This window comes from Panulirus ornatus, chromosome 48 (assembly GCF_036320965.1).
Source record: "Panulirus ornatus isolate Po-2019 chromosome 48, ASM3632096v1, whole genome shotgun sequence".
NCBI classification, from domain to species: Eukaryota; Metazoa; Arthropoda; class Malacostraca; order Decapoda; family Palinuridae; genus Panulirus; species Panulirus ornatus.
This window is the reverse complement of record NC_092271.1, coordinates 26,895,977-26,922,547: the sequence shown is the minus strand read 5'-3', so window position 1 is coordinate 26,922,547 and position 26,571 is coordinate 26,895,977. Positions and strand designations below refer to the sequence as shown.

Sequence of the window (26,571 nt, the reverse complement as noted above, 5' to 3'; positions counted from 1 at the left end):
GGATGAGTTCGGTGGGATGTGCATCGCCAGACTGCAGCAAGTAGCATGGAACTCCTCTACAACAAGCACGGAACATCTGCATCAAGCCCCACGAACACCTACATACAGCAAGTACCATGAAACACCTTCAGAAAGTACCACGGAACACTTATAGTAAGGCACACTGACTACCTGCAGCAAGGAGCACTGAACACCTGACCAAGTAGCATGGAACGCATGCAGCATCCAGCACAACATCTACAGCAAGGAACACCTCACACCTGGATTATGTGCCAGCGAACACTTGTGGCAAGGAGCACGGAACAGTGGTAGCAAGGGGCACGGAGCACCGGATGTAAAGTAGTCCAGAACACCGGAAACTGACTCACTACCGGGGAATGACGTAGAGGAAAGGAACAGCCATAACAGGAAATATTCAAATGTATTCTGTATACATATGCAAATAAGCATTTCTATGAATACCACGCCCTTCCATTATACTCTATGGTCACCACTTGTCTTTATAGTATCAGATCATACGAGAAATCATACTTATATGACATACAGGTTGGTATGAAAGAGGTTGTATGTCACTTAAATGTGAATCATTTGACTAAAACAGAGAGGATTTCAGCTTGTAGTCATTTCATCTTTGAAATGATTTACCAAAATGAAACATGTCATTGGCCTCAGGTGTTCAAGACATACATGGCAATTATTTCATTAACTAATCATCAATTCTATTCAATTTTCTTGATAACTCACTCTTTCTCTCTCTCCAAACCAGCTCGTGAAATTCTGGGTCTTTCAAAATTCTGTTGACTGAAAATGAACATGTTCCTTGTTCAACCTACATTAAACCGATAAAAAATGAGATATAGATGCAAACATGGGCCAAAATAATTATCATTAGTGTAATTACGTCCGATATAAAAGACACTATACAGTAGTTCTTTTGTGTTCCCATTTCTATAATACGTGATATAAATTTCAATAGTGTAGGTTAAATTTTTTTTCGTTTTCTTTGAATGCATTACCTGGATAACAGAAAATTATTAGTATGGTAGACTATAACATTTTGCCCGAAACCAAGACTCATTCACTGAATATAGATTTTCTTTTTTTCTGATTTCAGATTACACCTGAAATTGATAAAATGAGTCATAAATTCATACATTTTTATTACTCTGATATAAAAGACACTATACAGTAGTTCTTTTGTGTTCCCATTTCTGTAACACGTTGAGTAAATTTCAATAGTGTAAGCTAAATCTTGGTTCTTAGTTTTCTTTGAATGCTTTACCTGAATAACAGAAAATTAATAGCATGGTAAACTATTATATTTTGTCCGACAACATGAATCATTCACTGATCATATATTCTCTCTTTTCTGATTCTAGATTATACCTGAAATTTATGAAATGAGTCATGAATGCATATATTTTCATTAATCTTTAACCAGAAATCTTCAAAATGCATATCCAATATAGATAAAACATATGTACCAATATGTTTCGGCACATTTGCAGAGAACTTCATCTATGCAAAGGTTTCATTATATTCTAGATCTTTCAAATAGAATCTAGACAAGAATTTAGATCACCTATAAAACGGCCTTGATATGAATTCAAATACGAATCCGAGTCTACCATTATAGGTCTATTTATATTCGTATATCTGTGATTCCTCATGAAATGTACGAGTCCCCCATTCATTGTAATTATATCTATAAAGAAAATACATCAAGGGGAACCTGTATATCTTATTAAATGTCTAAAACTTGAAATTATTCTCATAAAAGGTGTTAGATGTCTATGAGAAACTGATACTGAGTAAATACTTTCCCTCTTACATCATATGTTTATCAAATTGCTTGCTACAGCTTGTACTTCACATGTTTTACAAAGGATGACTAATAAGGGATATACGATGGGATGTCTAGGTAGGAGATTACAGAAGATGCCTTGACGGATTATCACAAGAATGCCTAGATGGTTCAGTCTGAGTGAGAGGGTTGATCAGGATGTGTTTGGGCGGTTCGGACATCTGATAGAGATAGAAAAAAGAATAAGAGGATCTACCAGTCATAAGGCACACGGAGCAAGAGGGAAAGGGAAACCAAAAAGAAAGTTAGAAGGTGCAATAATGGAGGCTTTGGGGCATCGGGGCTTGAACAGTTGGGAGAGAGAAAGTAGTCCAGGGGGATGCACTGAGCTGTATCGATATTGTTGCCTTTTTCTTCTGCAAGTTATCCGGTCCACAGGATTATACGGAACTGTGTTGATAAAGCAATATCTTGTTATTTATACATAGTATTTCTTTCTATATCTATGGGCCCTTGTAAGAGACGGTAACTTACAAATATCATCTTTAGTAGATGATTGCATTTACCTTATGCTTTCTGTCTTTGGCCTTGATATCTGTAAATTTGGATAAACGACCTAAAATTCTTTACGTTAGAAAAGGGTATCTTAAGAAATATTAGATGCTTTGATAATCTCGATCTAACAGACAACTTAGAGATGGGTTTGTTTGATTTTCATTCACAGCAAAGGATGCAAAGTCGTGGTCAAACGTGTTACTTCAAATAAGACGAAGCACTTTTCCTTCAACAGGGTGATTCACAAATCACAGTAGTTGAAAGCATTACCATAAATACATTTAGAATTGATGAATACTTGACTTCATGCCCACAAATTACATCATTTATGCATAATTGGTTACATGAAAATCTTACAGGTATGTCTCTCCGAAATATTCTCATGCCTTTCTATTCTTACCTCATTAATCTATGAGGTTATGGTCTCTATTAGTGTCCCAAGCAGTCCAGTGGTCTATTGTACGAATTCCTTTCTATTTCATTGCTCGTATAAAAAAAAAAAAAAAGAGACGCCCCCGGGTGGGCTCGAACCACCAACCTTTCGGTTAACAGCCGAACGCGCTAACCTATTGTGCCACGGAGGCCTGAGAAGCGTTGTGAGCAAGGAACATGTGCTTCATCAGTCCACACGTAGACTGAGCTTATGTACAAATGTTTTTAGATTAGGATTCCTAAATCACCAGTTCACTCTGGTAGGTACATGCAAATTCGTCATATAAGGACGTTGGACAGTTCATGATTAGTCTTTTCCTTCGGAATTTCTCATTATCTATCGTAGATTATATGTTTTTCATATCTACTACACGTAGTATATGTATCTATCTATCACGTGAGGGTAAGGGATTGCGAGTGTGATTTTCGACTCCAGTGGATACTCATGGGAAATATTGGACCTCAAGACCGATCAGTAAAGTGCTTCTGTGTGGGATAAGGTAGATAAGATACTGTTATCTATGCCATGGACGATCACAGAACTATTTTCAAGAGGGACAAAGCTCACCTTATGTATAATGAATGGGATCATCTTTTACAATGTGTATCAACAAAATAAAAGAAGGTGTTATGTGAGCTTGAACGCAAAGACAAAAGAAACCAATTGGTTAATGATTTTTAGATAAAGATTACGTAGAAAATTATCAAAAAATGTCTTTAAAACATCCATCACCTTAGGTTTAGATAAGTATGTATAACATACATTATGATCATTGCAATAACTCTGATACTGAATGCATTTCCATTAACCTCATACCAATAAGCATATCCAAGTGGATATATATCAGCAATATTTTTGGATATGCTTATCAAGTCCTCAAAAAAAAAACCAAGTTCCATTCAAGTTATGGTGACCCTGAATATACCATATGTGCAGTCGACAATCGACTGTAAGAGTCGACCAATGTCGAAGGGCGAATGCCACCTCTCGACCCCCCCCCACGTCCTGGGGGCGCCACCACCACAGCTCTACGTTAGGGGTCATATGGAAGATTTGCCGCCGGGTTTTCGGGGTCAAGCTTCTAACCCTCCAGTCAGTGCTGCCATCTGCCGGCTGGTCGTGTCGGTGGGCCGGCTGCCGTACAACCTTCCCCCCAAGCTAACTGTTGGCCAACATCTCTTTCACCAAGGCCGTAGACAAGGGGCTTGCCGAGAGGAGAGGGAGGGAGGGGGAGCTCTCTTTTCACATATGTTGCTTTATTTGTGGCGATATAGCAGTGGGATGTTAATGATCGAGATACAGCAGCATACAGTCGAGGTAGACAAGATACAAGGATGTGTATTGCTTCACTTGCTGAAAGTTAAGATGGACAAAATAAAGAATATTCATCTCGTGGAACTTGCCTTTGTTTCTTGGTTGAGCCATACGTGTCTAGAGTTGTTTCATAAGGTTTTGAAATGAGAGACAGATCTCAAATTTATAATTTCTGAGTTGGATAAAGGATTGTCTTTAAGGTTTTTTTTTTTTTATATAGGCCTGTGTCGGAGATGGGTCTTCTGAGAACAACTTGATATGATCATAAGACTCTTACTTTCCTGCAAGAAAGATTTCTGACCATCGTAGTTGCTCTTCAACTTGCTTCCTCTATCATTTCAACTTTTGTCAATTCCTCGTGTAAGCTTTTTTTTTTTTTCCTTATCTCCTGTCAGAATCCACGTGATCTTATCGATCCGATAACGGAGTTAGATTCTACTGGATCAGCTCTTCAGTCATCGTCTACCACGTCAGAGAATTGTATCCATACTTACTCGGAAGGAATATCTTGAACTTAGTCCTAATGTGAATATCATATTAGTAATCTCCTTTCTCACGTCCATAAAACTCTCTCTCTCTCTCTCTCTCTCTCTCTCTCTCTCTCTCTCTCTCTCTCTCTCTCTCTCCAACGTCTCAGCATGGAAAAGGGAAAAAAATGAACATTAGGTATGAATATCATGTTATGTACGTATCCTTGACACCGATTGTCTTAATCAGGTCTCGATTTCCATCCCCCCCTAGCCTCTCTCTCTCTCTCTCTCTCTCTCTCTCTCTCTCTCTCTCTCTCTCTCTCTCTCTCTCTCTCTCTCCTCCCCCAGCCTGGGAGCAGTATGGATCCTCGTAGATTGTTGACCGGTTGGCCTCGGTACCTTGAAAGCAGCGATGTAGAAGGTGAGGAGGTCTCGCCCCCTTCTCCTGGTGAAGGTGTTTTACCGTGGCCACACCAACCGTGGCCGGACCATCACTTTACGGATTAGTGACAAATAAATTACCGGACCCAAGTCTTCAAATTCATCATCCTGTGTCCACGTATCATGTGGCTTTTTCCTCTACTTCTACGTGGCTCTGTGTTGATGCTCACGTATCCTGTTTTCCTCAGGTATATATACCAGCTGGAATCATCCATATCATTCTAAATGATGGTGAAGTGGGGGGGGGGGGGTGGCGCCCTCTCCACTGGCTTACGTGGACAGTTGATCAAGATGTGGAACTTCACAGCAGATGGTTCGAACACCGACCGTGCCTGGGATGTTGGAGGCGCCGAAGCCTTTGGTAATATGTAGAAACGACACACAAGTTTCTCATTTTCTCTTTAAAACGTGAGAGAACTGAAGCTTTCACGTCAGGGTTTGAATCGACTTAACGAGAGAGAGAGAGAGAGAGAGAGAGAGAGAGAGAGAGAGAGAGAGAGAGAGAGAGAGAGAGAGAGAGAGAGAGAGAGAGATGGTACAACAGCTTAATGTTGGTTTTAGATAAGATCCTCGTAATAATGATAACGTATTTGCTGACAACCACAAGGAAGTTGAATCCAAGATAAGTGCCATCCTTCCATGTAGTTTAATTGACCAGATCGCCCGAATCACTGTGACCTTATTGCAATGGATGTTGCATATTCACTTCTATGTGGTATTAAGCACAAGACGTCTGGGATCACGTAGTGAATCACCTTGTCTCTCGTTACTGTGGGTGGAGAGGGGGGGTTGGGGTTGGTTGGCCTGACCTAAGACCATCTTTGTGACCTTTGTGACCCATTTAAAGGCTACCGCTCACCAGGGAAGTAGCGGAGGCTGAGCAGGGAGGCAGGAGGTAATGTTAGCTGAGCAGTGAGGCAAGGGGTAATGCTGGCGACGAGACTGGAACTGGTCAGAAACTGAGACGGTCGAGGATGACTGCTTCTCGCCCCTCACTGTTGCTGTGGGAAACGTGGCTACGTGATGCTGGTGGATACAGATATATATATATATATAAACCTGATCTTAAGCTCATAAGGGCGTTGGACGGGCAGACCTAGTGTAAAGTTTGGACCTAAAGTATCACCTGTCGAACTATCATTATAATCATTGTTATCATTATCATCATTACTACTACTACAACTACTATTACTACTACTACTTTTATCATTATTACTATTACTACTACCACTTTTATCATTATCATTATCACTGTTATCATTATCGTTAAATTGTACAATATTCTGCACAAAAACATCTTTTTTTCATCACATCATACACTCATCTCTCTCGTCGTCATATTTCCCATACCTTGAGGAGAAACTCGACTTCTAACAGAGTGTTTACGTCTGTCATATGAATTACATTTCCTCTAGCATCTTACAAGAAATGAGATCCATCATCACGAAAAATGCTTTGGTCCCACACACGTCCAAGCGACTCATTCTAAACTTATCCTCATTCTTCCCCACCTTCTCGTACTCACCTCTCCATAGCTCTGCCGACACTGGAATGCTCTCAAACTTCTTCATTCACATCCCTAATCACCAGAGTCAATACCATAACTATCTGTCATCTGTCCCTAACTCATTAGCATAGCGAGAGTGGATGTGGCCCTTATCACCAACACCTAAAGAAGGTCTTCCACATTTGTCGACTGGTTGTTTATAACTTGACCTTGATGGCCTTAATGACCATGGCAGTTGCTAGGCCTAGAGCCAAAAGAACCAGCCAAACAACATGAAACCCCCCAACCACCTCCTCTGTTTCACAACCTCTCTCCTCCGATACATTTCCATATCCACCTGTCACACCCAAACCTTTTGAAAAAGCTATATAGAATTAACCCCTTGTGCTGTACTATAACCCTTGCTATCGATGTAGAATAGGCATTTAGCATGCTATAGCTGTTCTGTAGCAGATGACCTCGTCAAAGAGCATCAGGTCTTCTGTTACCTCTCCTTCCTATGTACTGTCTGTCCTTCAGCATACAACCTCGTCGCAGACCATCAGGTCTTCTAACAATCTGGTCTCTCCTCGTGTACTTTACAGTTCATGTTCTACACAAAAAGAGGCACCAGCTCAAGATACTAAGAGAACTGCCAGACACCGTCTTTTCGAGCAGTATTGTACGCCTCTCTCTCTCTCTCTCTCTCTCTCTCTCTCTCTCTCTCTCTCTCTCTCTCTCTCTCTCTCTCTCCCACTGGGCTGGTCCCCGCCACTTGGACCCTTGGTCAGTGGCAGGTTCCCATGGTATGGCCTTCAGGGCTGGACCGTCAACGCCTCTTGTGGTATCAGGGCCGCTAGGAAGTGTCAGGAGACGCCCAGTGAAATTGTGTATCAGTGGAGTCCCTTTTGGGGGGCGCACGCCTTATACCCCGAACGCACACACACACACACACACACACACACACACGTATCTTTTGAACTCTTGTAATCTGGCAGAGTTCCCGGATTCCTTAAGATAATGCAATGCATTGACCCCTCAATGACAATGAGGTTGATCGTCCTCACGCTTTTCCATTAGTGATGTGTTGTGCTAGGTGGCTCGTCCCGCCTGGCAACCAGGGAAATTTCTCCTCACATCGTAAAAAGATCCAACCTCTGTGTGTGTGTGTGTGTGTGTGTGGGTATGGAACAACTTCTATTCCCATGGCATCATTAAGTCAACTTATCAAGCAACAGGAGTCTGCTTAACAGGAACAGATAATGGTGGACAAGGAGGACCAGTCCTCCATCACGTAGATCGACGCTACATCTCCGGACAGACACACCTAGGACATTTTTTCCCCCCCGAAGATTATCAGAAAAACCAGTTATTGGTTCGTAGGGAGACCATGGCGTACTGCTAGGTTAGAAAAGTACGATTATCTCGCATTTACTGAGGTTGCAGACGGCAGGAATTAATTCCTTTATCATCAAGGTGTCATTACAGTGACTAAGGGGTTAGTTTTCTTTATTGTTGGAATCTGATTAATGATTGAAAAACCAAACTGTTTTCGCCAATGACGATACCGTGCCACTTTCCCTTGAGGTTTAAGCTCCGCCCACCATCCCATCGGCTTTGTCGAATCATGGTTGATTTCTACATACTTTCACTGATATTCTGATCGTCAATCAATTAACAAAATAACCCTCAAATTCTTCCAGTAGACGGAAAGTACCCTGCCCCAAGGGATATTTCAAAACAAGGAAGCTATGTTGACGACTTTACAGTTAGACGGGGACGGCGAGGGAATAATAGTAACGTCGCAAGAGGTGGGAGGAATAATAGTAACGGTGCTCTTTGCAAGGTTCCACATGCGAAAGGTTTCCTCGCAGCTCGACTCGCTTGTCAGTGTGAAGATGTGGTTCATAGTGGTAGTGTCGTCCTTCTTGCTGGCCCTTGGTATGTACACAAGTTATGTTACTGAGTAGAACTTAATATGAAAATAAAAACGAAGTCCTCAGCATTCGTCTACATCTTAAGACCAATATAAAGATATCTAACGTAGACATAACTCAGACTCTTGGTCATATACCATTTTTGTAAGACTAAACTATTTCGTACAATGAACATTGTGATTCTTTTTCAATAGATACATCTGCGATAGATGTAGTGCATTTGGTTTAGAAGGAAGATCTGTATCCGTTAGGGTCTGGTGTAGGGTTATATACGATGACAAAGGAGACTTTTGCGAGGTTTTGACGCTCTGCTCTCACAGGTGTTTGTCTTAGATGGTAACACTGTTCTGCCTCTCGCCGGCCCGCAGTGCCAACACACTCATGTCTTTTTGTCCATTTCTACCAATGATTATCATGTTTTTTCTTGCAGTTCCCTCTCGGTAGGATCAACAAAGAACCTTGTTACCTTAATTGTTCATTCAAACACCGTGCCGCGTTATTCATAGCATGTTTTTCCGTCGCAAACCAGAGCAAACAATGTGATACCCTGAAGTGCGGGGAAAAAGATTCTTTGTACAGTGACAAAGAAAAGTTGAGAAATGACAAAGACATCCAAGTGATACTTATTTATTTTTCTTAATTTTTTCTCCGAAGAAAATAAGGTTAAGTTACGTCACATACGTAATAATCTTCGGTGTATCGCAAAACTGTAATAGGACTTTGATGAGTATATATATATATATATATATATATATATATATATATATATATATATATATATATATATATATATATATATATATATATATGAGGTACTGTGTTTTACCTATTGGACTGTAGATATCGTATTATCCCACGGGATAAACCAGTGGAAGACCCAGCCTATCAATGTATTATACATTTAAGTTAATCTACAAATCCACAAGGGTAATCAAAATGCCAAAAAAAAAAACAAAATACGAAATAAAACTTGCATTTCCGACTGTATTAAAAATGTGTTTATTGCGTTGAGCGACCCCTTACAACACTCTTGTGAAGCAACTCTGTAAAACTGGTTTGCATATAAAGCTTTGTTGGAAGAGATATTATGATGTGTCATGTGTAGATTGTCTGTTGCCTTATAGAAAAGCATTGCTGATGTTGCTGTGTTCTTATGGGACTATATATATATATATATATATATATATATATATATATATATATATATATATATATATACACTGGTGTTACAGGAAAGGTCATCCTGTGTGGCTTGACCTGGTTAGGTCAGCAAGTGACCTGGCGTAAGGTGACCTGAGACATCGCCAGACAGACCACACTAGATTCCTTCATGATCTATTTATTTTCTTTTTCGAACTTACGAATGATGTGATGTGAAGTGATTGATTGTATTTCGTTTTAAGCAAATGGCTTCCAAAGACCCACACAGAGCACCTGGGCGGCTGAGTTGTGTTTGCTGGGTGTTGCCCTCGGGTGTGTAGAATGGTGATGACAGAGAGATAGATAGATAGATAGATAGATAGACAGAGAGAGAGAGAGAGAGAGAGAGAGAGAGAGAGAGAGAGAGAGAGAGAGAGAGAGAGAGAGAGACTCTGCTCTCTTGATATGGTCACAACGGCAGCTCAACAGCTGGTTCCTCTCTCTCTCTCTCTCTCTCTCTCTCTCTCTCTCTCTCTCTCTCTCTCTCTCTCTCTCTCTCTCTCTCTCTCTCTTCCCCGCTGATACTCAAGCCAGTCCGTTTTCTCTCCCCGCCATTCTATTCACTTTCCCTTTTCCCAGGCTCTATCTCTGCTTCACTAACGGGGCCCCTTTCACTTGTACCTCTCTCTCTCTCTCTCTCTCTCTCTCTCTCTCTCTCTCTCTCTCTCTCTCTCTCTCTCTCTCCGTCCACCTCACTTTCCCTTTCCGTCTTGTCGTGAGGCATACCGCTACCTGGGGCCTGACCTTCCCTTAGTCCTTGTTTAAAGACACGTCCAACATTCACCTCCCTCCTCCAGCAAGTTGATCGACCACTCACTCCTGCTCACTGTGCCGCGATCCGGACCGGCCGGCCAGCTTGGCCCTCGCAACACACACACACACACACACACACACACACACACACAGTCGCACACACACACACACACACACACAGTCGCACATACTCACACACACACACACACACACAGTCGCACATACTCACACACAGATGGGGCGCCCTCTACGAGTGTACGTCTACCTCTCCGTACGGTATGAATAGATAATCATAAATGGGGGATCAATTACACTCCTGTAACTACCAATCCCATCTTCGTAAGCACGATATGAAACCTTCGTACGAACGTAGATTACCTGAAACTACTTGTGAATATTACTCGTTTTCTTTGACACGTAAAAGATACAGAAAATGCTTTGCGGTTATTCTATTTGTGGAGATATATCCTCCTCCGAGAGATTTACATGTAAATGTCACCATTTACACGAGACTTCCCACCTGTAAAAGAGGAAATAGAACGGAAGTTGACTGGGAATTGCACATGGCCGTGGCATTTCGTTTCGACCTTATGGAGAGAGGAAGAAAAACTACACAAAGGTTTAATTAACCTTAAGTTCCTGTTCCCTTCCCTTAAAGCCACATTTCAAGTCGCACCGCAAGTAAAGGAACGTAAGTATGTAAGTAACAGATGGGCTGCAGATACGAGACATAACGTTATCGACTTGGACGAAAAAAAAAAAGGAAATGGGGGACTTAGGTGGGTGTGTGGGGGGATGGGGGTTGGTTCGAGGTTATGGGTTGGGTGTTGGGGACAAGATACCGTTGTGCAGACCCGACATTAACCCAAGGTCGCCAAGGTGAGAGGAACCATGTCTCCCTTCCTCCTCTCTCTCTCTCTCTCTCTCTCTCTCTCTCTCTCTCTCTCTCTCTCTCTCTCTCTCTCTCTCTCTCCTCCCTCCCTCACCCACTCTCCTCATCCATCCCCACTTGTATAGAATCCCCATCACTCCTCCACTTCATTCTTCCTTCTTCCCTATTTTCATCTTCTCCCCCGTCATTCATTTAGTTTCCCCCTGAACTCCCTTTCTGTCCCCTGTCCACCCCATTTTCATCTTTACATCTTACACCCATTGTCGATTTACCTCATTTAGCACTGTCTCTATCTATCATCTCCCACTACGTCAACAATCTACCCCGTTTATATCCCATATTTCACTCATCTTTCTGAAATAGACAGTTCTATGTCACTCTGATATAGCTTTCAATATCCTATTTAGCTAACTACCTTTCGGACAATTACAACACCAATAACATAATTAACATTTTGCTTCATCAGGTCCATCATGGTGATTAGTATATTGACCCATCGACCCCTCTAACTACTAGTTTCAAGAACTAATTAGGTCTGCAACATTTACAACAAAACTAGTATTCTCATGGCTTAACAGTGTGATGAGATAACCATCAATTGGACAAACTAATCACCCTATTGGAAATCTGTTGGATGTCTTTATGATTCAACCAAACTATTCACAATTATTTTCTATTTCTGCTCAAAGTCTTATCAAACTTGTTTGCTTTATCATCATAATGTTCTCTTTGTCACTGAGGTGACCTAATTGTCTCTCTGATGAGCCAACTACCAATCTGACAACAAACGACAATGATCTAACAAGTAATTTCAAACTTATTGTTACGAGGAACTTAAATTTTTTTTTGTATCACTTACCTGATTCACATTTCAGTGATCCTACTACACTGAGACCAGTTTTTCCCAGGTGAGCCTACCACCACTGAGCTACGCGCCCGACCTTCACCGTGACCAGGTCATGTCTGTTCGGTAATCACGTGAATTCTCAAAGATTGAGTCCGAAGCGGCAGAGACTTGGAACGAGCATCTTCGAACCGGCATCTTCGAAACGGCCACCTTGGCAACAATTGCATCGAACCTCTTACCAGTGCCATTAACGTTCTAGATTAACTTCGTATTTTGTATTTCGTATTTCATATACTTAGCTTTAGCTGTGAAGTTGTAGATATCAATCGTATCAAGATAGTGTGATATGATAAGGATGAAAATCTCTTACATAACTGTCATTCATTCGTTTCTCTTCTGCTTATACGGTAAGGTTCGATGCTTCCAACTCCCCAGGACCATTCTTGCAACATACTCCCACCTCACATAGAGTGTAACCCATAGTTTCCCACACTAAACCAGCTGTTAAAGGTTTTAGTCTTTTTGCCACAAGTATTCAGATTTGATAAACCTCGAGTTATCATCTTTTACAGATAATCCTACTGTAACACTAACGTGTAACCCTGTATTTTCTCGGTCACTCAGTTCGTAAAAAAACATTCCTATTCACTTTCCACAGACTTCATCCTTTCCTTATCACCCCTACGTAACACCTTCAAGACTTGAACACCTCTCGTACAATTCTCTCTCTCTCTCCATCTCCATCTCCTGCTATTCTCTCAGTAATACCAATTCATTCCATTCAGAATACCTCTTGCATTTCCCTCACATACTCACAAATCTTCATACTTCTTTCGAGATTGAGTACCTGATTATCCTTAAAAATGAGCTGTTCAGTACTCACTCAGCTTGTCAGCTCCTCCTCTTCATTTTCAACCATCTTTCCTACGTCATCATTCCATTTTTATGTACACACACACACACACACACACACACACACACACACACCCGTATCCACACTTCAGGACATTGCGCAACGTCCAAAAGTTATTCTGCATATTTTTGTTGACTCACGTCAACCTCTGAACCAACTTCTGGAGATAACCTTTTACTCATACGTTCTCTTTTATGTTCCTGGCTCCAGCGAGGCTAGTTCGATCGCCACTTTATTCAGGTCTCATAAGATGGCGAGACGAAACATAAACTGCCTTTTCTTCATCGACCGTGTGTCATCTGGTCAAAATAGTGATTCCAATAAGAGAGAGAGAAAAAGCCCAGCTTCCTCATGGCTATATCCCTCTACGGATACTCCTTCGTCGTTATCCGTTTTGGAAAGCAAAGACGTGAACATCAGTGTCCCTTCCTTGTGCTCTGTCCTTAACCCATATCGTCTGACTTATCCCTTACATAAGGGACTTTCTCCGCCGGGTCGGCTCCCTTTGCTACACACCCTTCCAGTCCCCCCTTAAAATTCAGCTTTCACCTTCCACACACACACACACACACACACAAACAAACAAACAAACAAATAAACAAACAAACACTACAGTTTTGATAGAATAAAGTAAGCCTTTCAACCCATCTGTATCGTGAGGTGAGCCACTGGTATTTCAAACCCCAGTGACGAATATTGCTGAATATGTCACTAGTTACTCTGACCTACTCTATGTGATGTCATCATTCCCTCCTGTGATCTCGATTGTGCATAATGACTCCTTACTCTACGACTCCTTTTCCTCATTCTTACTCTAGTCGTTCTATGCACCGTACATAAGCTACATTTACTCTTGTCTCTTCAATCTGCACGTCAGGAATTACTCTATCAACTGAGCCAGTTACTCTCTTCTTCCTCCTTCTTCGGTGTCATCGCTGATTCTTGCTGCCATTTACTTCACCCGTTATTACGTAATTACCATTAACTTGGTTTTATTATTCTTAAATGTCACTAATTCTACCTTCCTGTTTAGTTCCTCATTCACTCTAAGTGTTTATCTGCCATACGTGACTCTCATTGCCCTCTAGCATTATCAAATACTCTACAATGACTACTACTACTACTACAACTACTACTACTACTACTACTACTACTACTACTACTACTACCATGAGTACTACTACGACATGGTATATATGTATATACAAGGTTAAGAGACAGGGCAACACTACTGTACAACTCTCTCTCTCCATAACACACAACTGGTAATCACTAATTGTGTGTACACATACAGATGTTCAACACATGCTACTGTGTAATCATGACCCAGCATTCATCACTTAGCATCTAGCGTTGTATACCTAGCACCCAGCAGTGTTAAGAGAAAGTGACAGTGGTGGCGCAGAAAACAAGACTCAGGGAACACTTTCACTGTGCCCAGACTGGATGACCCCAGGATCTGGGGGGTCACAGTTGCTGGGGTTGGCTGGGGATAGGAGACGAGGGGAGGCAGAGTACTCGCCAGATGGGGAGTGGCTTGGGGTCAAAGTGCTGAGGTGGGCTGCAGGTAAGCAAGGGGGGGAGGGAGGGAGGGAGGGAAGGTACCCCAGAGAGAGAGAGAGAGAAGAGGAGGAGGAGGACGGATAGAGGACAAGGAGTAGAGAGAGAGAGAGAGAGAGAGAGAGAGAGAGAGAGAGAGAGAGAGAGAGAGAGAGAGAGAGAGAGAGAGAGAGAGAGAGAGAGTCATGAATCATTGAGAGCGAGTTCGTTGTTGTGACACAGGCAAGATCATGCGTGCCAGGCAGAGACCTGACGAGCATCGGCAAGGCTGAGGGAGCATCGCTCGTGTGTGTGTGTGTGTGTGTGCAAGACGCCTCAGAAGACCTGAATGACAGGATGGGGTGAAAGGTTAAAGTTCGTGACCTGAGGCTAACGCCACTTTGAAGGTAGACGATGAGGTCTTGGATGTCAGGAGAGGCCACCGGCCCCCAACGGAGGTTAGGTCAGCTGGAGTAACACAACAGCAGCAGCAGCAGCAGTAGTGGTAGTGATGGCAGTAGTCGTAGCAGTGGTGGTTATAGCAGGTGTACAAGAAGAAGACGCATCAGGTCATCAAACGGAGGCCAGTGTTTTAAATGTAGGAAGAGAAGAGATGAAATGAAAAAGGCGACATCAGGGAGTTAGGAGAGGGAGGGAGGGTTACCGCCACAAGCAACACAGCAGAAACAACCAAACAGCAGCAGGAGCAGCAGGAGCAGCAAGCAGCAGCAGCAGCAGCAGCAGGTATTGGTGAAGCTTGTGAATGAGAGCGAGGCAGTCACCTCCGCTATCGAGGCGACCCACAGGGCGGGGCAGAGACCCACTGTGTTTGTCTGAGGTCGTGCTACAGCCTCAGGTTGGAGTCACTTGTTTCGAAATGGTAAGGACTTGTGGCTGCAACACGTCCAGCTCCACTACTAGAGAACAAGACTTAAAACTAGAGTCACGAGGCTCGATGGTTCGTCAGCCTAAATGCCTCTTTTTAGGTAGATGATATCGACAGGATTATATATATACATAAAGCAAAAGCATTCTTTCAATATAAAAGTTGAAACCTTAGAAATCATGAGAAAGCTGAACATGGGAAAACAGACATCTGACCTGTTGGCAAAAAAAGTCTGAGCTCTACACACACACACACACACACACACACACACACGCACACACACACACACACACGCACACACACACACACACACCGTAATCACTAGAAACGTCAGCTCTTCAACCACAAGAATTCTAAGGTCTTACAACATCAGAAATCAGGAGAGTGAAGAAAGAAGATGGAAAATATTTGATCTCACAAAATGCAACCCACAACTACCTTGTCTGTGCTTTGTGGTCTGAGCACGTCTGTATGTCTTCCCGAGAGCCGTGTGTCATAGAGTGACAGGAGTCTTGGCCTCAGGCAAGAAAAAGAAATGAATGAAGATACGTAATCGATGGGAGAATACAAGGAAGACCATTATCTTACATCAGTTATGATCTTCCTTTCCTGCCACATAAGATGTAGTATCATACACAGGTTTCTGGCACACTCACACTTATACCTGACTGATATCCAGTGTGTGTATAAGAGAAGAGAGACTTTCTGACCACTTGCATAGCTCTCCCTGATCACTCACCCTGCACATCAAACTGCTCGTCAAGCGAAACCATCGGTATGGTCCACACACACACACACACACACACACACACACACACACACACACACACACACACAAGACGTCTCCACTTTCCACCATGATAAAGAGGCAACCCTTTGTTTTCCTTATGTTAAATATCTTCTAAATCATTCCCATCTAAATCATTCTTCTAAAGCAGTCTCATACAAACTAAACTTTTGAGGGAAGTTTCCATCATAGCCAGAAAGCATCCATGGTTTCATTTAGATGTATTTATGACCAGCTCAACAGTTAATGAAAGACAGAATGTAGTGGTATAGTCTCATTGTTCATGATGCCCTTCGAGTCCTACATGGATACAGTAACATATTTCCTCTGTAATGCTTGAAGCCTCTCACAATCCATGATCTCGGCTACCCTCCTCCCTCCTCTTTCTTCTCACCAACCACTCATCTACCACACGGCCCACACGACCATACAACCCCTACCAGACCCTCTCCTCTCCAGTGGTCTCCAGGCCACCACACATCTCACCCCAAATCCTCACTGATTCCGACGTCGCTGCACAGATCATCCAACCCGAACTCACTCAACTCCCGGGTGTCTCTGAATTCAGGGAACCGGAGTCCTCGCATTTATGACGAAGACGCGAGAGAGATAGGGAGAGAGAACCCACCTTGAAAGCATCTTGAGCACTTTCTCGTCTGTCTTATCAAGCTATCGGCTGAAAGACTCCGGAAGACATTTTCCACCACATTTTACGACCGTCGCAAACGACACTATTCATCAAGATATCTTTTAAGTCACAGTGAGACGTATGTTGTGTTTCCGTCTTTCGCTTTTCCGTCCATCAAAAGAGTCGTCTCACGTACCTCGTCCTGAGGGGTTCGTTCCACGTCTCCTGTTGGTGGCACTCGTTTTGTGTGACCAAACCAGCGGAACTGTGTTCTTTCTCCCCCCTTCATCCACTATTCTTACCTTCCTCAGTCACCATCACAATGAGACGCAAGACTCCCGTTCGTTTTTATCTCCCCGTCTGCAGTTTGACTTTCGCACTTTCCAGTTAACACCCGGGTTTCTCTTCTGATGGATAAGACTGGATTTAAGGTGGGTTGGTGGATGTGCACTTTACTCATCTCTGACACATCCTGACAGTACTTGGACTATCTTAAAGGTCCACCATACACCGGTAGACTCCATAAAAGCTACTTAAAACCACATATGTTTCTTTCATTTCAGTTTAATTGTAACTGCTTTTCTTTTTATGACAGTCATATGTTCATATTCACTGTATCCGATTATAATCATATATTTCACCAACGACTCTGGAGATGGGAACAACTTGGGAACTTATAAGGAGAGAAAATGAAATTGGAACTGATGGGGTATAGGAAAACGTGTATAACAAGATGGAAGGGTAAATGTGTGTGCAGGATAATCAGGTAAAACCAGAGATGGTTGCATAATAGAGTACATAGAAATACAAGAACTACAGTGGATTACAGTGTCCAGGTATGACTGGAAAGATTATCTTGTTAGCCTGGTAACTGCCACTGTGAGAAATGTATTGCTGAACTTCCTGGAAGCAAAGACGAAGACGAACAGCAGAATTTTAGGAGACATTAAACCAGAACTCTGGATTCTGGTGACCTGAGGAAAACACTTGAGAAAAAAATGGTATTTACGTTACCGACATCGGAAATTCGTATGACAGAGTGAAAGGTGAAGGATTTTGGAAAGCTTTTTGACTATGGTGTGTACTGGGAAGTACGTGTGAAGGCTGCCTAGTGGATTTTAGGGGAAGTGTAACCTTACCTTCCGTGGGGTTAGATTGCGGTAGCTGTTAAAGGGCGGGCAAGGTGAGGCGGTGGAGTATGCTTGAGAAGTTTGAGAGAGGAGGCGCGCTTACTGTGGTGTTGTCATGCAAAAGGTGAGGGAGGACCAGGGACGACTCCTCCGGGGTTAACCAGTTAGTTTCAGAAGGATATACGAGTTGGGGGAGAGGGGGAAATGGGGGAGGGGGTTTAGAAGGGGGTGGGAGGGGAAGGGGGGAATCAATACACAAAACTGGTTTTTGGAGGTTAAAGGGTGGGCTTGTGAAGGCCAAGTGTTGGAAGCCAGACTGATGAAACCACCGCCTCAAGCTTGGGGCCCAACGAGGGTTGCTCCTGAGCGCATGGTGGGGAGTTATCTGTTTACTGCAAGCCCATTGGTGGATCCCCGGATGGTCTGGTGTACGTGTGTGTGTGTGTGTGTGTGTGTGTGTAATTTTTCCATGTGTACCGTTACGTGGGACGTACAGGTGTGGTTGGGTAAGTGGGCATGTACGCCTGTGTAAGGATGCGGGTAGGTATGTACGTCTCTTTCCCGAGAAGGACTGAGCAGAACACACACACACACACACACACACACACACACACACACACACAGACCCTCGTGGAAGGGATCGAAAGGTCAGCTGCAGTGTCTTCCCCAGGGTGTGTGTGTGTGTGTGTGTGGCAAGACAGGACTTGTGCACCTTGCTGGAGGAGGAGGAGGAGGAGGAGGGAGGCTGGGTGTATGTGTATGTGTGTGTGTGTGTGTGTGTGTGTGTGTGGGGTTACCACCTTGCCTCAACACACACACACACACACACACACACGGTCCTTAACACCTCTCTGTCACAGCCGTGTCGTCATCGAGGCTCCACAACCCACTGATAAGTTTGACCAAGCATTTCCGAGACAATGTCCGAGCGTGCGTGAGTGGGAGGTGACAGTTGTGATGCAACCGAGGTTTTCTTTTTAGTCCGACCAAAGTTGACAGGAAAGTAAAGATACACGTTAAATGGCCGTTCGTGAAGGTCTATCTATCCATCAATCTATCTACCTACCTATCTATCTACCTATCTATCTTTATACTTTTAGCACATATGAAGGTCTAATATGAAGGTCTAATATGAAGGTCTAATATGAAGGTCTAATATGAAGGTCTAATACGAAGGTCTAATATGAAGGTATAATAAGCTTCTAAATGAAATCAGAGCCGCTGATACCAACTGGAACGTGAAGGAGAATCTGAAACTTATAAAAGAAACTGGTGTCCAGTTTTCTGATCCCTTCTCCCTCGTCTTGAATTCCCTGATGGATCCATTCCTTGCGGCACAGTCTGTTGTACTCCTAAACTTCTTCATCTATCGGGTCTACAGATCGAAAAAAAAAAGAGAAAATCCACTTGTGAATGTCTGGTCACTTGCGTCATCACCTTGAACGTGAAAGAATGACAGAGAGTTATCATAATTATATTTCACGTGATGAACACAAAGCTAACTTTAAAAGAAGAAAGAAAAAAAAACACTTGATAATGTGATGATACAGAAGTCATTGGATAAACCAATGCGATATTGTCTTTGACCAACTTGCACAATCGTTTGTCTGTTAATATTTCTGGTCAATAGGTCTATGTTGTGTGTGTGTGTGTGTGTGTGTGTGTGTGTGTGTGTGTGTGTGTGTGTGTGTTTGTCCATCTCTGTATGCAGTGAAGCTTCTTGCCTCTAAGCCAAGTTACTATCAATATTATAGTTATCATTATCATTATCATTATTTGTATTATCAAAATCATTATCATTATTAGTATTAGTATTATTATCATCATTATCGTTATTATTACCATTATTGTCATTATCATTATCACTATCATTATCATCATTAACGATAGTTCTGCATTTTCAGTGGTTTTTCAAAGTGTCTGCTGATAATGTCGGGAAAAATATTTATTTCAATTCATCCAATCATTTGATAATCATACACAGTCAGGCACAGCGGGAGGAAAAAAGTAAAACACAGCAAAGTTTTATTCCAAAGTTGTGTGGACGATGTATACTTTGCCTGTGCTTCTTACAACCTCACAACCCTCGATGTAAATGTAAATACTTTAAACATTTTTTCCTGCTATCTCTGTTATCTCTGTTATCATCTCTGTTATCATCTCTATTGTTATCTCTGTTATCATCTCTGTTATCATCACTGTTGTTATCTCTGTTATCATCTCTGTTATCATCTCTGTTATTATCTCTGTTATCATCTCTGTTATCATCACTGTTGTCATCTCAGTTATCGTCTCTGTTATCATCTCGGTTATCTCTCCTCAGCCACGGGGCAAGACTATGCCGCCGAATGCCCAGCTCCTGATGGTTTCTTTGCCGACGCCCGGCAGTGTGACAAGTACTACAGCTGTACCGACAATGTGCTGACGGAGAAGCTGTGTCCTGATGGCATGGCCTTCGTCGACCACAACTCCAAGATTGAGAAATGTGATTACATCCCACATGTCGACTGCACAGGCAGACCAGACCTTCGTAAGTGTTGGGGTTATTATTTCTCTGTCTCTGTCATTACGTAGTTATTTTTTTTTGTTTTCTTTCTTTCACTTCACGAGGAAGGAGCTCTGCATTCATGGGAAGGAAGGGGGCACATTTCTTATCTTTGCTCTTAGGCGATATTTTAGGTTTGTGTGTGTCGTCCACAATTCACATTTCCATCACTTGATTTATTCTATTCATTGAGTGTGTGTATGTGTGTACGCCAGGTAACCATTCACCAACGAAGCTCCAAATTGACCTATGCTCACACACACACACACACACACACACACACACACACACACACACACACACAACACAACACACACTGATGACCCTTACATACTGGAAACTCGAGGACATGAGGTGGAGCCCCATGAGTGTAAAACCTCTCTCCCCGAACTGTGCAAATAGGTAATTACAAACATGTAATTACACTGATTACATCCACACGCTCACTGACCATACGCTTACACTGACTACATACTGACCTTACTAACCAACAGATCACACTGACACACTGAGTCATTATACTGAATTAGTTCCTGACAGACGGGCCACATGTAAACCCTGACCACGCCCTTTAGTTGACCATGGCCACAAACTGTTATTCTACCACAAGGTATTCATACCCACATGCTGACCACACCCACAATGCTGACCACGTCATGTGCTGACCACACCCACATGCTGACCACGTCACATACTGACCACGTTACGTGGTGACCATACCCACATACTGACCACGTCACATGCTGACCATGTCACATGCTAACCATACCCGCATACTCACCACATCTGTACGCTGACCAAACCCACATGCTGAGAGCATCATGTGCTGATCCTCACCCACATGCTGAGCACTTCCACATAGTAACTAGGCCCACATACTGACTACACATTTCCATCTCCTCTCAACCCACAGAGCCAGCACAACCCAGTGGCAACTGTCCTCGACAGAACGGATACTTCCGTCACCCTGACTCAAAGGTGTGCAACGAGTTCTTCTTCTGCAACGCTGGTACTGGCAACTCCCTCACTTGCCCCGATGGTCTGCTCTTCAGCGAGAAGACCAACAACTGTGGCTGGCCAGATGTCGCCGAAAGGACCGGATGCGCTGATGAAAGTACGTGGCGGCGCACACGCACGCTCGTGCGCTCTCGTGGTTATTTCGGGGGGGGACTGATGGTATAACCTGTGGGTCACATGAACCCAGAGAGTCTGGTGAACGTAAAGGGGATCTAATTCTTAATTCCATTTGACGAAAAATGTCTTCGAATCTTTTCAAAGGAATCACTTCTTTCCACGCCAGTCTGTATGAACTTTATCAGGTATTGCTGAAATGATGGAGTTTAGATTAAAAAAAAAGGTCATAAAATCCCTCTAAAACATCAATTACAATAGTGGTTTTATATGGATTAATCTCCTGGAATCCCTCTAAATATATGAAACTTTTCCCCAAGTGGATTCTTTTTTTCATATAAAACTTCTCAGTACTCATGGAACTTTACACCCCTCCACCCCCAGTAGTGATCTAACATAGGCCAATGTCATCAAATCCATCTAGAATTATGAAACTTCCACACCAGCAGGCGCTGTAGTATATAAATCCAGTCCCTCTACAACACTCGTCTGGAATTGTACAACTTTCCCTTTTGCTTCGCCAGAGACGACGGGCTTCCAGTGTCCAAAGGTGACTGCGGACGTAGCCAACGCCCATCCTCGCTACCCAGACCCAACTGACTGTCAGTTCTTCTATGTGTGTATCAGCGGCGTCAACCCCCGCAGGAACGGTTGTACGTTCGGTCAAGTCTTTAACAGCAACGTGTCCGCCTGTACTCCACCACAAGAAGTCCCAGAATGGTTTGTCATCTGTCTGCAGCATGTACTCTTCGTCTCCACTGACTAGAACTCTTTTCTCTTTATAAATCTATCTCCAGTTGAATATACGCGCATGCGTCGTTGCCAAATTGTAATTGCCTATTTCTACTGTATGGGGAGAGAGTTGTACAATCGTGGGACTTTAGTATCCTAACCTTTTTACGCCACTAAATAGCCTCTTAAACCCCTATAAACTACTAGTATTCACTATTTCATCGGTTCGTTCATTCCAGCCACCTATCACCTTAACACTAGACCAACATATCCTAACGCCTGTCATTATATATCAGTCTTCTCAGATCAGGCACCATCTTAATTACCCTTCTTCTCTCTCTTCTCAATCATACATATATTTGTGCTTCTTTTTTCTTTAAGGTGAGGTGGCCAGACTTGCGAGGCATAATCCACCTCTGCTCTGATATGCATTGTAAATAGATTACCAGACATGTCCCGCTTCGTGTACCTGAACGCGCTTCTTATGTTTACCATCAGACAGTATCCCTTTTCTTTAAGTCTCTTAATGTGTAGCTCAGGCGATATATTTGGCACAGAAGTGAATCTCTGCTTCCATTTGCCTAACCACTCTTGGAGTTGGTCCAAGTCCCTCTGTAAGCTAATGCAGTCATCATCGTCATTCTCTCATGACCTTGATATCGTCTGCAAACATGTTAAGATACGATTCCAGTCCATCTGGCAAGTCATGTATGTACATCAAGAACAGGGGTGGACCCAAGACCGAACCATGCGGCACGCCGCTCTCAATCCCAGCCCACACCTTCGCTCCCTACGTAGTCTCCTGTCCAGTGAAGGAGCCTACCTGCCTTATTTCTACTTGGAGATCTGGGTTTTCATCAACCTCCAAGTGAGGAACTGTGTCAAAGACTTTTTAGGAGTCATAGAATACGCAGCCTACCCATGCTTCTCTTTGATCTATGGTGGAACTCACCCTGTTTGAGAAGTCTGAAAGATCGGCTATACGTGTTCGTCCTTTCCTTATAGCTGCGTAATCTCCCAGTTAAAAGACTTCTCCTGCAAGTCATTCATTTGCTTTCTAATTATCTTATATCGTGGTTGATTGACCACACTTATTTCAGTTTCCTAATTCCCTTTCTTAGAATATGAGCACAACAATTTGCCCTCTTCCACCTTTTTTAAGACGACCTCTCCCGATAAAAATTCACGAAACAATATTCTTAATGGTTTATCGTTGTGTGTGTGGGAAGGGGAGGAAGGGTATTGAGGTATTTCTGTTATCATAAGAACTGATATAAAGAACCGAACCTATATCTTCCCTGATCTCTTACAGTGCTGACTACTACAGCGAATACTTCGAGGACTACTTCAACACCCTGACCACCTCCAAAGGCTTGGCCGGAGGTGATATCATCGCGGCCGCCATCGCTGCTGGCTACGACGTGCCAAATCTCAAGGACAAGGTGCGCGTTGGCAATAGGGATTCAAGCTCCCTGCGCAGGCGCCCATCTGCTCCTCGCACCCAGACCTCAGCCGCTGCTCCCGCCCGTGCAGCTCAGCGTGCACCAGCCCGACAGTAAGCTTTGACTGCTTCGTTCCTCAGGAAGAATGTGTGGGAACAGGACCATTTTCGTATCAAACGAATCATTTATTTCACAGTCCATTCGTATTATCCCAAGTCTTCACTGACTGGTTTACTGACCATTCCAATCTATATAGTGATTATTCTTGAAACTGCCAGTTACCATTTCATACCATGTCACTGGGTGTGTCAATACGATCATTTTCAATCATGTTTTTCATCTGATTGTGCATTTATTTTGGGTATAGTTCATTTTCTCCTCTTTTGCTGTCTGTACCCTTATTTTGGTCTCCTCTTGGCCTCTCACGTGTGTCTCTTATCTCTTTCTTCACATCTTCCTGTCTCTATTTCTAATGAGTCTCTTCTACTTCCCACTATCTTCCTTCCCTTTTACAACTCAATACTTTTTTTTCATTTTGGTTTCATTTACATTCTCCGTCCCGTCACTTTTTTACGGTCGGTCTTCGCTCGTCATCTCATTCCTATCCTATTTCTTTTTTTGGACTTAGTTCCTCATCTGTGCAGACTAGTTCTCCTCCTTCATTCCTCTCAATGATATTCAAGTATTTTGAGAACGATCCACGAATACTAGACTCCACTTAAACAAGAATTTGCAACAGTCATTCCCTCTTGAGTGCACGTCATCTCCTTGACCAACCCTGCCGACTATGGATGTCCTAGTTTCCATAACCTGTGTCTTACTTCCCTCAGGGAACTAGCGGTGGCGGCAGCACCTCAGCCAAAGCCTAGTCGCACGTCTTCTCGTCCTCAGCCTCGTAGGTAAGATTCCCATCGCCAGCATCCGTACAGAGGCACCAGTGTCTTGAAAAGAATGGGAAACGAAATATGAATAGAAAATGTGTCCCAGGGATGGGAATATTTCCTCTCTTTTTTATATATATGATGTATATTATACTACATTCATGAGTGGCATTACCCTGTATTAGTTATATCATTCTGAAAAGTTTACGTCATTCATTGTATGTTGTTTCGCGCACGGTATCGAATCCCAGGTGTCAGATCATTCTATTGGTTCATATCGATTGATTACAGGAAAATGTATCAATCCATCACCAACAGGTCATTTGTATCTCTGGTCGCCATAGAGACTCCAAAATGTACGCTAACCTCGCCTATGTCTCTCTCTCCTTCACCAGACCTGGCTCGTCCAGCAGCCGCCGTGTCGTCAGGCCTTTGCCAGCAGCCCCAGTCCTCGCCGCCACTCAACCATCGCCACCACCACCACCACCAACACCAACACCAACACAGCCAAAGCCAGCTCTGGACTACGCCGACTACGCCTACGACCTGGCTGGCGACACTGCTTTCTACGATTACCCAGCTGAAGCTGCCCCTGCTCCTGCCCCAGCACAGACCACCATTCCAACAACACCACCACCGCCACCTCCGACAGAAACTTCAGCTCCCCGACGCACCATCCTGCAAAGGCGTCCGCGTCCCCAAAGAAGAAGGGGACAGACCACAAACTAAAACTGAGGCAGCTTAGGGTGTTATGCGATGGTGCGAGAGACAGACAGAAAGCCTGATAAGAAGTGGGATGGACCAAGTAGTATTGTTAGATAATGTAACCAATTCGAAAGCCCTATTAGGAGTGGGAGGGACCAAGTAGTGTCATTTGATGGCTGAAGAAGCCAATCAGACAACCCGAAAGCTAGTGGGAGGAACCCATCATAGTATACCTCGAGAAATTGGCGTGACCTGTAGATATTTGGGTCTTCCTGAGGTACATGGGCTTGGCTGTGGCTCTCGTATGTAAACATTGATCTTCGAAAGCCTTTTGGAGAATCCTGCGACGAACTGACTGTGTACATTTCATATGCATAATTCTAGATTTTCTTTAGGCTAAGAGAAACGCTAATCTAAGGCGACCATTCATTAACATCAGACAGTGTAAAGAATAGGAGAGACTTTAGCTGAAAAAAACATTCTTGTCAACCAGTTTCCATCTACACATCATTGAAAATAATAATACATGCGAGCAACGAAGAGCATGTATAACAGTATGATAAAATCACCTTATAAGCTGTTATTGACAGCACAAGATGTTGTACTTTCCAGAGTCGTCTTCCGAATGAAAGTGATCAGCTTCGATGATCAGATGTGTGAGGAAGCTGGACTGTTTTAGATATCAATGATGAATGATTTTAATCGAGAGTCGAATCATCAAAAACATTTGTTAGATGACGTAGAAAGACAGCTACAAGATCTGAACGAGTGGCAAACGCTGATTGGATGGGTTTTAGGTTTATGGGCCTCCATGGTAGGATTGGATATACCCAAATTTTTGTTACTGTAAAATATACTAATATTTCTTCGTGTACAGTTCAGTTTTGATCCACTTCTGTGTTTTTCAATAAATTTGTTTTGTAGATTGTTTTTTGTGGTTTATTTCCCTCTCTAGTATAAGCAAGATGGATTAAGAATATCTCTTCTCTTTTTTTCTTTTCTTCCCTTGTTCTTCCTGCATCCAACTTTAAAGACTAAACATTCTCTCTCTCTCTCTCTCTCTCTCTCTCTCTCTCTCTCTCTCTCTCTCTCTCTCTCTCTCTCTCTCTCTCTCTCTCTC

General features: G+C 43.0%; 1 protein-coding gene and 1 non-coding gene across 2 annotated transcripts; one reads left to right on the top strand and one right to left on the bottom strand.

Annotated features, from left to right (window-relative positions):
* Positions 1 to 2,869: 2,869 nt before the first annotated feature.
* Positions 2,870 to 2,943, bottom strand: TRNAN-GUU (transfer RNA asparagine (anticodon GUU)). The gene has a single exon. It is a non-coding gene; the product is annotated as a tRNA-Asn (tRNA).
* Positions 2,944 to 8,312: 5,369 nt separating this feature from the next.
* LOC139763897 (uncharacterized) lies at positions 8,313 to 26,381 on the top strand. Its single transcript, XM_071690310.1, has 7 exons — positions 8,313 to 8,444; positions 20,339 to 20,545; positions 21,474 to 21,674; positions 22,216 to 22,411; positions 23,736 to 23,978; positions 24,696 to 24,764; positions 25,142 to 26,381. The coding sequence occupies exons 1-7, from the start codon at positions 8,357 to 8,359 to the stop codon at positions 25,473 to 25,475; spliced, it is 1,338 nt and encodes a 445-aa protein (XP_071546411.1). The 5' UTR covers positions 8,313 to 8,356; the 3' UTR covers positions 25,476 to 26,381.
* The last annotated feature ends 190 nt before the right edge of the window (positions 26,382 to 26,571 follow it).